This window comes from Stomoxys calcitrans, chromosome 1, assembly GCF_963082655.1.
Source record: "Stomoxys calcitrans chromosome 1, idStoCalc2.1, whole genome shotgun sequence".
Classification (NCBI taxonomy): Eukaryota; Metazoa; Arthropoda; class Insecta; order Diptera; family Muscidae; genus Stomoxys; species Stomoxys calcitrans.
Genome location: NC_081552.1, coordinates 254,207,477 through 254,223,280, shown reverse-complemented (window position 1 = coordinate 254,223,280; position 15,804 = coordinate 254,207,477). Strand labels below are relative to the sequence as shown.

Genomic DNA, 15,804 nt, shown 5'->3' with positions numbered 1-15,804 from the left:
TAAAAGTAGTGCAAAAGAAAAGCAGGGGATTTATTTCATACAGAAATTTTTTTTGTACTGAGACTTACCTTCCTCACACAATCCTCGAATAGCACAGCCATACGCATTCTAGAATCACAACTTTTGATATAGTCCACCAGAGTCTTGTGGTCAGCCTTCTCCATATTTTGGCCATTAATCGAGAGTATCACATCGCCTTCTCGCATGCCGGCCTTGTAGGCGGGTCCATCGTATTCCACATAGTCAACATAGGTTATCATCTCCACTTCCTGGTCCTTTTTGTAATGGATGCCATAGCTTTGCAAGGTAAACCCGAACGAGTCGTTCTTCTTCTCCACAATAATGGTGCGTCTGCGACGATCTTCATCCACTTTGGAGGAGAGGAAACGTTCCGACTTAACACGTCCCAGTATATGGGTCGACTGAGATAACTGCAAATAATCAAACAAACAGACAATCACTCACCTACTCACAACAACAGACATTCAAAGCATCGCAATGAACGCATCAATCTCGAGATGAAAATGGAAAAGTTTACAAACTGCCTCCAGCTGAGTTCATAGTGCAACATTCAGTAGTCGCCATGACTCTAGCTGGCTTTTGTTTTCTGCCTGGCCCCTATTCAGGGGGCTGTGAAAACTCATTTGGCTCATCTTTTGAAATTCAAAAGTATCGTCACAAATAACCCCCAGCAAACAGCTGCAACAGCAGCATCAGCACGAGCATCAGACCCTGCTAATTGTGGCAGGACATTTGCAATAAGCACAAGTTTGTGATGTTGGTCTTATGTTCGTCCATTGAGCCACTTTTTGCTTCATTTTAATTTCCCTGTCAATGTGGCAAACACTTGAAAGGAACAGTGGCATGCATCTCGAGGGAAAAGTTAAACTTCTACTATCGAGGACACAACTTTTAGTTTTAACAAGTGTTGGTAATTAAGAGGATTTGTAATGTTGCGCTGGTTTATTAATTGAAAAAAAAAAATGATATTTATGCCCTACATAAATTCAAAGGACCATAAGACAGAGCAGATTCATTTCATACTATGCAACGTACTTGTATTTGATTGCAATTAATTGTCATCTTGTTGCAGCAAAGGTTCACACCCGTTTGAACATGGCGACGAAAGTACGATCTGACACTGCACGGAAGCTGGGCATTGAAAAGCTGCAAACACAACTGACTGACCCAACTCCACTCGACTGACCCAACTGCTTGAAGAAAGCACTCCTTGTTCCGATGATTTAATGGCGCAGTAGCAAACTATTGCCCACTCCATGGAAAATGCCGCGAAATCCGTACTTGGGTACCGGAAGCTTCCCCCAAGAAACCCATGGTACGACCAAGAGTGTCGAGATGCTACTAAAGCCAAGAATGCGGCATACAGAGCAACCATTCAATCAGTAGCAACGCGCCAGGAGAGGTATCGGGAGAACAGGAGAGAGGAGAAACGTCTATTCCACAGAAAGAAAAAGAAAATGGAAAGACAAGAGTGTTAGCGAATTGAGATGTACATGAGTCAGAATGAAGTCCGGAAATTCTACCAAAGAATTAAACATCAAACCGATGGCTTTGGTGCAGGGACATCCTCCTCCAGAGACAAAGAAGGAAATCTCAGATATCATGCTTAGGATCTTTTCATATCCATTTTAACATTTTACCCAACTGCTAGTGTCCGAAGTTGGCGGCGAAGAGTGTACCGCAGATCCTATCCCTGATGATGGTATAAAATCTTTACCTCCTAGTCAGAATGAGGTCCAAATAGCATTGACCCGACTAAAAAACAACAAGGCAGCAGGAGCCGACGGGTTATCCGCTGAACTATTTAAGAGCGGAGGCGACACTCTGTTAAGGCGAATGCATCAGTTTACCTGCGCAATCTGGCTAGAAGAACGCATACCCGATGATTGGAACCTCAGCATACTATGTCCCGTACACAAGAAAGGAGACAAGGTGGAGTGGTCCGAACTACAGAGGAATAAGTCTCCTCCCCATCACATACAAGATACTCTCGAGCATACTGTGTGAAAGATTAAAACCTAAAGTCAATGAGATAATTGGGCCCTATTAATGAGGCTTTAGACCTGATAAATCCACCCTGGACTAGATATTCACACTGCGCCAAATCCTGGAAAAGACCCAAGAAGGACAAATCAACACCTACCATCTTTTTGTTGACTACAAAGCCGCTTTCGATACCTCTTTACGATCAAAGGTATTTCAAGCTTTGTCTGAGTTTGGTATCCTCGCAAAATTAATAAGACTCTGCAGGATGACACTTGCTGATACGCGTTCCTCAGTAAGAATGGGAAAGAATCTCTCCGAAACATTTAATAACAAACGAGTTTTCAGACAAGGACAGACAAGGAGCCTATGGTGTGATCTCTTTAATATCTTGCTGGAGAAGATTATACGAGATGCAGATGTGAATAGAAATGTAACACTAATCAAAAGAGAACATATGCTACTCGCCTATGCCGACGATATCGACATCATAGGTCGGTCATCGAAAGTAGTAACTGCTAAAATAATCGAAAGGGAATCAGTGAAAATGGGTCTGGCAGTAAATCCAGATAAGACGAAATGGATGGTTTCAACCCCCAAAAAGCCTTGCACAACCGAGCAGATAAAGAAAATGGAGAAAGTTGGGAACCACAGCTTTCAGACAGTCAATAACTTTATCCACCTCGACACCGCCGTAACCGAAACGAATGACATCAGTTTTGCGATGCTCAGAAGATGCTACTTTGGACTCAATAAGCAGTTTAGAAACAAGGCCACCTCTCGACCTTGATCTTAAATAATACAAGACACTGATACTACCCGTGTTGTTATGTGATTCTGAGGCATGGGTAGGGAGGCTTTCACAAGCAGATGAGGCAGTACTTGGAGTATTTGATAGAAAGATTCTTCGTAAAATATATGAACCAGTTTGCGTTTGTGGAAATTATAGGTGACTTATGAACCACGAGCGGTATGAGCTGCATGATGACTTAAACGTAGTTATACGCATTGGTTGCCCAAAAAGTAATTGCGGATTTTTTAAAAGAAAGTAAATGCATTTTTAATAAAACTTAGAATGAACTTAAATCAAATATTCTTTTTTTACATTTTTTTTCTAAAGCAAGCTAAAAGTAACAGCTGATAACTGACAGAAGAAATAATGCAATTACAGAGTCATAAGCTGTGAAAAAATTTGTCAACGCCGACAATATGAAAAATCCGCAATTACTTTTTGGGCAACCCAATACAACGGCTGCATTGGCTAGGTCATGTTGTCAGAATGGATGAAGGAGCTCCAGCAAAGATGTATTTTGAAGACAAACACGGGGGTAGACGCTTATGGCGCTAAACGCCTTGGTTCAAACTCTGACGAGAACATCAGAAACAAGCCGAATCTTGTATACCCTCGATTATGGAAAGCATTTGTCGAGTTCTTTTCCCGATATCTCTTTTTAGGCAAACAAGGTATGAAAGAAAAGAATTGATATGCTTTTGGAGCTTTAATTTAGTTGAGCGGCATCATTTTATTTTACATACCAAACTTCTGCCAAACCAGTAAAAATTAAAGCTGCTAGGAACAGAACAAGGACTGTTTACATGGGGGCTATATCAAGCTATAGACTGATTTGAATCGTATTTCGCACAGTTGTTGGAAATCCTAACCGAACATCGCATGCAAAATTTCAGCAAAATCGGACAAAAATTGAGGCTTGTAAGGACTCAAGAAGTTAAATAGGGAGATCGGTTTATATAGGATCTATATCAGGTTATAGAACGACCGTTTGGACCATACTTGGCAGAGTTGGTGAAAGTCATAACCGAACACTACATGCCAAATTTCATTCAAATCGCACAAAAATTACGGCCTGTAAAGGCTCAAGATGTCAAATCGGGATATTGGGTTATATGGCAGCTATATCAGGTTATAGACCGATTCGGACCGTACTTGGCGCAGTTGGAAGTCGTAACGGAATACAACGTGTAAAATTTCAGCCAAATCGTACAAAAATTGTGACTTCCAGGAGCTTAAGAAGTCAAATCGGGAGATCGGATTATATGGGTGATATATCTAAATCTGAACTGATATGGCCCATTTACAATCTCCAACGACCTACATCAATATCAAGTCTCTGTGAAAAATTTCAAGCGGCTAGCTGTACGCGTTCGACCGCTATAGGGATTTCGTTAGATGGACATGGCTAGATCGACTCAGAACGTCGAGACGATCAAGAATATGTATACTTTACTAACCGAACCGGGACCGCTCCGCTGCACCTTCTTTAACTCCCTAATATCTATTTGGGGTGGGGTTACCTCGCCCTGTATGCGGATATCGAAATCGTGCCATTGTAGCCTATGTTGCTGAAAGCGTTATAATTCTGGCGAGAACATCGGACAAAGCGGTGTTTATCCCCTCTTAATGTTGGCGACATTTGCGAGGTACAATGCCTGGCATGGTCATTTAAAAAATTTTTCCCAAAGAGGTGTTGCACTGCGGGACGCCGTTCGGACTCGGCTATATAAAAAGGTCCCCTATCATTGACTTTAAACTTGAATCCGAAAGCACTCATTGATGTGTGAAAATTTGCCCCTTCTCGGTTAAGGGAAGGGATGGCACCTCAGACATTTCGACTCAAATATGGATATCAAATTCGTGCTGCACTTCCACCTCCCTTTAATTTGAGCCCCATATTCCCAGGGCCGGTAAAAATGAAAAAATTTTAATAGAAACAGATTCCTCGTGATCTCGGAATGCGGAATGCCTTTACATTTTCGAAATTCCAAGTTATGGGCAAGTTATGGCATTTTCGGAGTAAAATTTTAGTTAATAGATTTTTTATGATATTTTGTCTTTTTTGCCACGAAAACAAAGCAGTTTTCGATTTAAACTGTATAATTGAGACATGAACTGCACTGCGGAATGCAAATCCGAAAAATTTTTGGATTTTCGAAAATCGAAATTTTCAATGGGGTATAGCCTTGCCAAAAATTTTCGTAAAAAAAAAAGTTCGATTTCTAAGAAATTTTTAATAGAAACAGATTCCTCGTAATCTCCCTAAATGCGCAATGCCTTTACATTTTCGAAATTTCAAGTTTTGGGCAAGTTATGACATTTTCGGAGTAAAATTTTAGTTAATAAATTTTTTATGATATTTAAATCGAAATTTTCAATGGGCGGGTGTTTTGGGGCTGGGGCGGCCACCGGTACTTTGCACTAAAATTAATATCAAATTCGTTCTTTATTTGGCGTACCCCAAAACACTTGGCTCGAAAATTGGATATTAAATTAGATTTCTACTCTCAAATACCTTTCATTTGAGTCCCATATTGTCATAATGGGTCAAATAACCCATTTGATGTATCTTTGGGAGGATAAGTGCCACATAGACTTGAACACAAATTTAAATGTCATATTTGTAATCTACTTCCTAATACCTTTCATTTGAGTCCCATATAGCCATGGTCGGCTAATATGCCCACTTGGGGGTATTTGGGGATTGGCGACCCATTACTTGGACCTAATGTTTTATGCCATATTTGTAATGTACTGCCTAATACTTTTCATTTGAGTCCCATATTGACATGAACTTTGAATATATCTCTTTAGTGGAGTTTTGGGGTTGGGGGGAGGGCCCGCTGGATACTTGGACCCAAATTTTAAAACCATATTCGTATACCACATTTCTGGTCTTCAATACCTTTCATTTCATTTCATCGGACCACTTTTGGACATGGGTGGCGTTTTTGGGGTAAAGGAGGGTCCGCCTCCACCCTATTTCTAAAAGTTATATAGCCTATGTTTCCTTCCAGACAATTGACAAAATCTATAAAAAATTTAAGAAAATCGGTTCAGCCAGATATCATATAGTCATAATGGGTCTAGTGGCGTGGTTGAGTGGTGACTATATGATATCAGCCAGATATCATATAGTCATAAAGGGTCTAGTGGCGTTTTTGAGTGGTGGCGTCACCCCCTATACTTCGATCTGATTTTGTATGCCAGATTCGAAGTTTACTCCCGAATACCTTTCATTTAAGGCCCATATTGAAATGAACGTCCAATTTGTCTGTTTGGGGGGGTTTTGGGGTTGGGACGGCCTGATAGGTACTTAGACTCAAATTATAATACTATAAACGTATTCTACTATCCAAAACCTTTCATTTCATACTTATATTGTCCCGATCGGTCCACTTTTGATTTTGGGTTATGTTTTTGGGATAAGGGGGAGGGTCCTTCCCCCTTCCGATACCCATATTGTCGTTATCGGTACACTTTTGATTTTGGGTGTTATTTTTGGGGGTAACGATGGAGGGTCCGCCCCCTTCCGTTATCAATGTAATATCAATCAATTATAAAGCCTATTCCTATTTCCTGACCATATTCGCAATCTACTCCCGAATACCTTTCATTTGAGTCCCATATTGTCATGATCGTCAAATAAACCTATTTTAAGAGATTTTGGGGCTGAGGCGGCCCCCCAGGTACTGGGACCCAACTTTTATTATAAAATTCCTACTCTACTCTTGAATACCTTTCATTTGAATCCCATATTGACCGGATCGGTTCACTTTTATTTTGGGTAGTACTTTTGGGGTAAAGGGGAGGGTCCGCCCCCTCCCGATATCAAAAAATTATGTAGCGTATGTTTCCTTGCAGTGAAAATCTGTAAAAATTTCAAGGTAATCGGTTCAGCCGTTTTTGAGTCTATACGGAACAAACAAACAAACCGACAAACAACAAACAAACACAAATTGTCGAAATTAGTACACCCCCATCCATGTATGTGTTAAAGTGTCCTCTCCTTATTGATAGCAGCAGAACTACAATAAATACATTTTATAAGAAAAAAAAAAACAAAGAAAAAATCAACCCACATTTAATTTACAAATTACCAAAGTTTATCTAATGGCCCAGCAAATAAAGCAATTTGCAGTTTTGCTTAATTGTCGTTACACATGAAATATATTTGTGTTTGTCTACCATCTTCTATCAGCAATGGACTGCTATCTTATCGCATTGACCTCCCAAATACTTTTGACCTGTTACCAATGGAGACATTTCGTGTAGCATTGGCCACAACCCACAACATTGAGGTGAACGTAAACACTAGAACTGCATGTCACAGTCAGGGACGACACAACATCGTCTGCAATAACAACAACTACGAAAAACCAATCAACAACAATGATATCAACCACATGAAATGCAGCAACACTGAAACAAAAGCGACATCGAAAAAAGTACAACCATCAGTCATACTTGTTAAACAAACATATGTCCATAATATACTCGTTTATCTACACGCAAAAAAAGAGTTCGTTTCACATATGAAAAAATTTCGCCAAGTTAACTTCTTTTCTGAAAATGTTGGTTTTTTTTTTTTTTCGTTAAAGTACATGTTTTTATAACCACCACCGAAGGATGGGTGGTGGGTTTGCAACACATCGAAATGCCCATTTCCGACCCTATAAGGTATATATATATTCTTGATCAGCGTTAAAAGCTAAGACGATCTAGACATGCCCGTCCGTCTGTCTGTGGAAATCACGCTACAGTCTTTAAAAATAGAGATATTGGGCTGAAACTTTGCACAGATTCTCTTTTAGGCCATAAGCAGGTTAAGTTCGAAGATGGGCTATATCGGACTATATCTTGATATAGCCCCCATATAGACCGATCCTCCGATTAAGGGTCTTAGGCCCATAAAAGCTACAGTTATTATCCGATTTTGCTGAAATTTGGGACAGTGAGTTGTGTAAGGCCCTTGGATATCCTTCTTAAATTTGGCCCAGATCGGTTTAGATTTGGATATAGCTGCCATATAGACCGATACTCAGATTTAGGGTCTTAGCTCCATAAAAGCCACATTTATTATCCGATTTTGCTGAAATTTGGGACAGCGAGTTGCGTTAGGCTCTTGGATATCCTTCTTAAATTTGGACCAGCTCGGTACAGATTTGGATATAGCTGCCATATAGACCGATCCTCAGATTTAGGGTCTTAGGCCCATAAAAGGCGCATTTACTTTCTGATGTCGCTGAAATTTGGGACAGTGAGTTGTGTTAGGCCCTTCGACGTTCGTTTTCAATTTGTCCTTGATCGGTTCAGATTTGGATATAGCTGCGATATAGACCCATCCCCAGATTTAGGGTTTATGGCCCATAAAAGCCACATTTATTATCCGATTTTGCTGAAATTTGGGACAGTGAGTGGTGTTAAGCCCTTGGATATCTTTTTTCAATTTGGCTCAAATCGGTTCAGATTTGGATATAGCTGCCATATAGACCGATCTCTCGATATAAGGTTTTAGGCCCATAAAGCCACATTTATTATCCGATTTTTCTGAAATTTAGGACAGTGAGTTGTGTTAAGCCCTTGGATATCTTTCTTCAATTTGGTCCAGATCGGTCCAGATTTGGATATAGCTGCCATATAGACCGATCCTCAGATTTAGGGTCTTAGGCCCAAAAAAGCCACATTTATTATCCGATTTTGCTGAAATTTGGGACAGTGAGTTGTGTTAAGCCCTTCGACGTTATTTTTCAATTTGGCCCAGATCGGTTCAGATTTGGATATAGCTGCCATGTAGACCGATCCTCAGATTTAGCGTTTTAGGCCAATAAAAGCCACATTTATTATCCGATTTTGCTGAAATTTGGGACAGTGAGTGGTGTTAAGCCCTTGGATATCTTTTTTCAATTTGGCCCAAATCGGTTCAGATTTGGATATAGCTGCCATATAGACCGATCCTCTTATTTAGGGTCTTAGGCCCAAAAAAGCCACATTTATTATCCGATTTTGCTGAAATTTGGGACAGTGAGTTTTTTTAGACTCATCGACATCTTTCTTCAATTTGGCACAGATCGGTCCAGATTTGGATAAAGCTGCCATATAGACCGATCTCTCGATTTAAGGTTTAGGGCCCATAAAAGGCGCATTTACTTTCCGATGTCGCCGAAATTTGGGAGAGTCAGTTGTGTTAGGTTTTTCGACATCCTTTCTCAATTTGGCCCAGATCGGTCCAGATTTGGATATAGCTGCCATATAGACTGATCTCTCGATATAAGGTTTTGGGCCCATAAAAGCCACATTTATTATCCGATTTTGTTGAAACTTGGGACAGTGAGTTGTGTTAGCCCCCTCGACGTTCTTCTTCAATTTTGCCCAAATCGGTCCAGATTTGTATATAGCTGCCATATAGACCGATCTCTCGATTTAAGGTTTTGTGTCCATAAAAGCCACATTTATTATCCGATTTTGCTGAAACTTGGGACAGTGAGTTGCGTTAGGCCACTTCCTTCCGAAATTTGGCCCTGATCGGTCCAGATTTGGATATAGCTGCCATATAAACCGATCTCTTGATTTAAGGTTTTGGCTCCTTAAATGGCGCAATTATTGTCTGATTTCTCCGAAATTTGGGACAGTGAGTTGCGTTAGGCCCTCGGACATCCTTCTTCAATTTGGCCCAGATCGGTCCAGATTTGGATATAGCTGCCATATAAACCGATCTCTTGATTTAAGGTTTTGGGTCCTTAAAAGGCGCAATTATTGTCTGATTTCTCCGAAATTTGGGACAGTGACTTATGTTAGGCTCTTCGACATTTTTCTGCAACTTAGCCCAAATCGGTCCAGATTTGGATATAGCTGCCATATAGACCGATATCTCGATTTAAAGTCTTGACCCCATAAAAGGCGCATTTATAATCCGATTTTGCTGAAATTTGACACAGTGACTTATGTTTGGCTTTTCGACATCCGTGTCGTATATGGTTCAGATCGGTTCATTTTTGGATATATCTACTAAAAAGACCTATATTTTGTTATACTCAAAATTGAACAATGACTTGTTCTTATTAGTAATTGGTACACATCGGAACATATTTCGATGTAACTGCTATGGGGCATAAGGTATGCTTTTTTCGCCGGATTTTGACGAAAGGTGGTTTACATATTGGGTTGCCCAAAAAGTAATTGTGGATTTTTTAAAAGAAAGTAAATGCATTTTTAATAAAACTTAGAATGAACTTTAATCAAATATACTTTTTTGCACTTTTTTTCTAAAGCAAGCTAAAAGTAACAGCTGATAACTGACAGAAGAAAGAATGCAATTTCAGAGTCACAAGCTGTGAAAAAATTTGTCAACGTCGACTATATGAAAAATCCGCAATTACTTTTTGGGCAACCCAACATACCCAAGGTTGTGTGTAACCAAAGTTCGTCCGGGCCGAACTTAACGCCTTTTTACTTGTTATTGCTTGACTGACTTTCTCAAAATATTGCACAATATCTTCTTTTAAGACTTCTATTATGTATGCCGATTTCGGTTCATATCAGTTTAGATTTAGATATAACTCCCTTTTATATTTTCGTCAGTTATTGTCTAATACTGCAATAATTTGATCATGTGTTTATTGATCCTCACGAAATTTGACGAGAAGGTTGCTCTTATAATAGCGGAGTAGGTGATCAAAGGGTCTTATTTTTTCGACTTTATCCCATTCTTGCTGGTTTTCATTGAAAATTGTTTTCACATTTCTGTTGTATTCAAAATTGTACGAGTTTTATTAAGTTTTTTTCCTGTTAAGAAACAAACAAAACAAGTTAGGCCCTTTCAATATGAAGCCATCGATATGTGCAGAAGAACGTTAGAGTGGGTAAGTTACATTTGTTTGTACTTTCTAAGCTATACAATTAATGGGCACTCTGGCAGAATGTATGGAAAAGCTTAATGGAAACCATGTTTTTCAATACGCTACAATTCTAAAATTTTGGGAATTCTTAAAAAGGTTTTGTACATATTGTCATCTAAAAACAAAATAAAATTTTTTATATGTTACCAAATTACATATAAATAAGTCAAACTCTTTAATTTCCTACAAAAAAAAAACATGAAATTACCCAAACGTATCCACAGCTTTACCCATACAAGTACCAAGTAGTAGGAGTTCAAGCGAGAGAGTCGCAAGAGCACAATGGCATAAAACCAAAGCATATGCTCAATCAGGTGTGACAACACCAGCCACAGCCATACAAATTGTAACCGAAAAAGATAGGGGTTGCGATAGGTGGGGTGACAGCCACACATCCTCCCCCTCCCAATTTTTTGGATGAATGCACTGCTGAATAAGCTTAAATAATAATTAGCTGGATTAGATATAAAAAATATAGATGGACGTGCAATCATCCTACCCCTATCATCATTGCTGATGGACATAAACATTGAGGATGAGCATATAGTCATTATACCCGTATTTATGCATGTATTCTCGCCTTGCTTATTACTTTCAAGGGTGTCATAATTCAAAAATTATATCAAATTCTTGGTGACATTAGAGTTAGCCGAATACGATTTGCCCTCACGCTCAGAGACTAAGGACTTTCAAATTTTAAGCATTTGTATGAACGAGTATTAGATAAAACAAGATACCCACTACCTTCGGTATATATGTAAACCACCTTTCGTCAAAATCCGGTGAAAAATTCATACCTTATGTCCCATAGCAGCTATATCGAAATATGTTCCTATTTGGACTTGTACTAATAAGTACAAGTCACTATTCAAGTGTGTATAACAAAATTTTGATCTCTTTAGGAGCTATATCTAAAAATAAACCGATCTGAACCATATACGACACGGATGTCGAAAAGTCTAACATAAGTCACTGTATCAAATTTCACTAAAATAGGATTATAAATACGCCTTTTATGGCCCCAAAACCTCATATCGAGAGATCGGTCTATATGGCAGCTATATTCTAATTTGGAAAGATCTGAGGCGAATTGCAGAAAAATGTCGAAGGTCCTTACACAACTAACTGTCCCAAATTTCGGCGAACTCGGACAAAAAATGCGCCTTTTATGGCCCTAAAACCTTAAATCGAGAGATCGGTCTATATGGAAGCTATATCAGGCTACAGACCGATCTAAGCGAAATTGAATAAGAATGTCGAGGGGCTTAACTTAACTCACTGTCCCAAATTTCGAAGACATCGGACAATAAATGCGCCTTTTATGGTCCCAAAACCTTAAATTGAGAGATCGGTCTATATGGCAGCTATATCCAAATCTGAAACGATCTAAGCCAAATTGAGGAAGAATATCGAAGGGCCTAACACGACTCACTGTCCCAAATTTTGGCAAAATCGAAATATAAATGAGCCTTTTATGGGGGCAAGACCATAAATCGAGAGATCGATCTATATGGCAGCTACATCCAAATCTGGACCGATCTGAACCAAATTGAAGAAAGATGTCGAGTGACCTAACACAACTTTCTGTCCCAAATTTCAGCAAAATCGGATAATAAATGTGACTTTTATGGGCCTAAGACCCTAAAACTGCGGATCGGTCTATATGGCAGCTATATCCAAATCTGGACCTATCTGGGCCAAATTGTAGATAGATGTCGAGGGGCCTAACACAACCCACTGTCCCAAATTTCAGCTAAATCGGAAAATAAATGAGCCTTTTATGGGGGCAAGACCATAAATCGGGAGATCGATCTATATGACAGCTATATTCAAATCTGGACCTATCTAGGCCAAATTGAAGAAAGATGTCGAGTGGCCTTACATAACTAACTGTCCCAAATTTCGGCGAACTCGAGCAATAAATGCGCCTTTTATGACCCTTAAACCTTAAATCGAGAGATCGGTCTATATGGCAGCTATAGCCAACTCTTAACCGATCTGAGCCAAATTGAAGGAGGATGTCGAGGGGCTTAACTTAACTCACTGTCCCGAATTTTGGCAAAATCAGACAATAAATTGGCCTTTTATGGGCGCAAGACCTTGAATTGAGAGATCGGTCTATATGGCAGCTATATCCAAATCTGGACAGATCTGAACCAAATTGAAGAAAGATATCGAGTGGCCGAACACAACTTTCTGTCCCAATCTGAATAGAGAGATCGATCTACATGGCAGCTATATCCAAATCTGGACCAATCTGAGCCAAATTGAAGAAGAATGTCGAGTGGCCTAACACAACTCACTGTTCCAAATTTCAGCAAAATCGGATAAATAATGTGGCTTTTATGGGCCAAATTTCGGCGAAAATAAATGCGCTTTTTATGGCTCCAAAACCTTGAATCGAGAGATCGATCTATATGGCAGCTATATACAAATCTGGATCGATCTGGGCCAAATTGAAGAAAGATATTGAAGGGCCTAACACAACTCACTGTCCCAAATTTCAGCAAAATCGGATAATAAATGCGACTTTATTTGCGCAAGACCTTAAATTGAGAGATCGGTCTATATGACAGCTATATCCAAATCTTGACCGATCTGAGCCAAATTCAAGAAAGATGTCGAAGGGCCTAACACAACTCACTGTCCCAAATTTCAGCAAAATCGGATAATAAATGTGGCCTTTATGGGGCTAAGACCCTAAACCGGCAGATCGGTCTACATCAAGATATAGTCCGATATAGCCCATCTTCGAACTTAACCTATAGACAAAAAAAGAATCTGTGCAAAGTTTCAGCATAATATCTCTATTTTTAAAGGCTGTAGCGTGATTTCAATTTGAATTCGGCAGACCTTACTTTACTTCAACTGACTTTAATTGGCTATAACAAAACATGTGCCCCATTAGCCGAACTTAGAACAGCGTTCGATATTCTGCGCTCTTTCTTAAATCTCTGACACTAAGTTTCAAGGTATCTCACTTGAGCTTTCCATAGGGCTTTAGGTCGTTCAGGTTTCCGTGTACCACCGTTTTTGCCTTCAAAAGTCTTCTTTGTTGCCTCATCTACTTTCACAAGTACCCATGCCTCGTAACTGAGCGCTGAGGTTAGCATGTCCGCCTATGATGCTGAACACCTGGGTTCGAATCCTGGCGAGACCATCAGAAAAAAATTTTCAGCGGTGGTTTTCTCCCTCCTAATGCTGTGTGACATGTGTGAGGTACTATGCCATGTAAAATTTCTCTCTAAAGAGGTGTCGCACTGCGGCACGCCGTTCGGACTCGGCTATAGAAAGGAGGCCCCTTATCATTGAGCTTAAATTGGAATCGGACTGCACTCATTGATATGTGAGAAGTTTGCTCCTGTTCCTTGGTGGAATGCTCATAGACAAAATTAGCAAGAGACCATATTTGGCATGTATGTTTAAGGTAATAGAAACAGTCACTGTGTAATTTCTGCCAAATAGGATAACAATTGCGCTCTCTAGAGGCTCATGAAGTATAATCGGGGGATCGGTTTATATGGGAGCTGTATCATGCTATGGACCGACACAGATCATTGTGCATCCTTAATGTAAAAAATTTCAGCCACATCAGATAATAATTTTGCTCTCTAGAAGTCAAGATACGAGATCGGTTTATATGGGAGTAAATATGGACCGATATGGCCCATTTACAATCCCAACCGATCTACACTAATATAAAATATTTGTGCAAATTTTCAAGTGACTAGTTTTAATCTTTTGAAAGTTTGCGGGCTTTTCCCAGGCAGGCGGACGGATGAATCGACATGGCTAGATTGACATAAAATGTCATGGCGATGAAGAATATATCTGCGGAAATATGACAAAACCCCTTAACTCGAGTTCTCCCATAGCCACAAAGACACTTAAAATTGCCTTTAAAACTTTATACTTTGTTTATTTAGGCAGATGTTAATAGAAAAACAAGTGTGATTCGGACCATAAATGAATGCTGAACATTGTAGAAGTCATTGTGTAATATTTCGGTTCATTCGGATTAAAATTGGGCCTTGCAGGAGCTCAAGAAGCAAAATCGGGAGATCGGTTTAAATGGGAGCTGTATCAAGCTATTGATCGATTCAGATTATGTTGGACACCTATGTTGAAAGTCATGAGAGAAGCCGTTGAACAAAATTTCTGGCAAATCGGAAGAGAATTGCGTCCTCTAGAGGCTCAAGAAGTCAAGATCCCAGATCGGTTTATATGGCAGCTATATCAGGTTATGTATCGATTTGCACCATTCTTAGCACAGTTATTGGAAGTCACAACAAAACACCTCATAAAAAATTTCAACCAAATCGGATGAGAATTGCGCCCTCTAGCGGCTCAAGAAGTCAAGATCCACAGCACAGTTATTGGAAGTCATAACAAAACACCTCATGCAAAATTTCAGTCAAATCGGATGAGAATTGAGCCCCTAGAGGCTCAAGAAGTCAAGATCCAAGATCGGTGTATATGGCAGCTACATCAAAACATGGACCGAACGAGAATTGGACCGATTTGAAACATTCGTAGTGCAGTAGTTGAAAGTAGTACCAAAACACCACGTGCAAAATTTCAGTCAAATCAGATGAGAATTGCGCCCTATAGCGGCTCAAGAAGTCAAGATCCAAGATCGGTTTTTATGGCAGCTATATCAGGTTATGGACCGATTTGAACCATACTTTATATGGGAGCTGTATCAAGCTATAGATAGATTCACACCATAATTAACATGTATGTTGAAGGTCATAGGAGAAGCCGATGTTCAAAATTTCTGCCAAATTGGATATGAATTGCGCCCTCTAGCGGCTCAAGAAGTCCAGATCCAAGATGGGTTTATATATCAGCTATATCAGGTTATGTACCGATTTGCGCCATACTAAGCATAGTTGCTGGAAGTCATAACAAAACACCTCATAAAAAATTTCAACCAAATCGGATGAGAATTGCGCCCTCTAGCGGCTCATGAAGTCAAGATCCAAGATAGGTTTATATGGGAGCTATGTCAGGTTGTTATTCTATTTAAACCGTATTTAACACAGTGATTGGAAGTGATACCAAAACACCACGTGCAAAATTACAGCCAAATAGGATAAGAATTGCGTC

General features: G+C 39.6%; 1 protein-coding gene across 1 annotated transcript in view; it reads right to left on the bottom strand.

The window, feature by feature from the left end:
* LOC106092910 (uncharacterized) overlaps positions 1 to 15,804 on the bottom strand; it is a 28,620-nt gene that overhangs the window by 11,511 nt on the left and 1,305 nt on the right. The window contains exon 2 of the mRNA XM_013259861.2: positions 69 to 431. Coding sequence (XP_013115315.2) covers positions 69 to 431 — 363 coding nt within the window. The remainder of the gene's footprint in view (positions 1 to 68; positions 432 to 15,804) is intronic.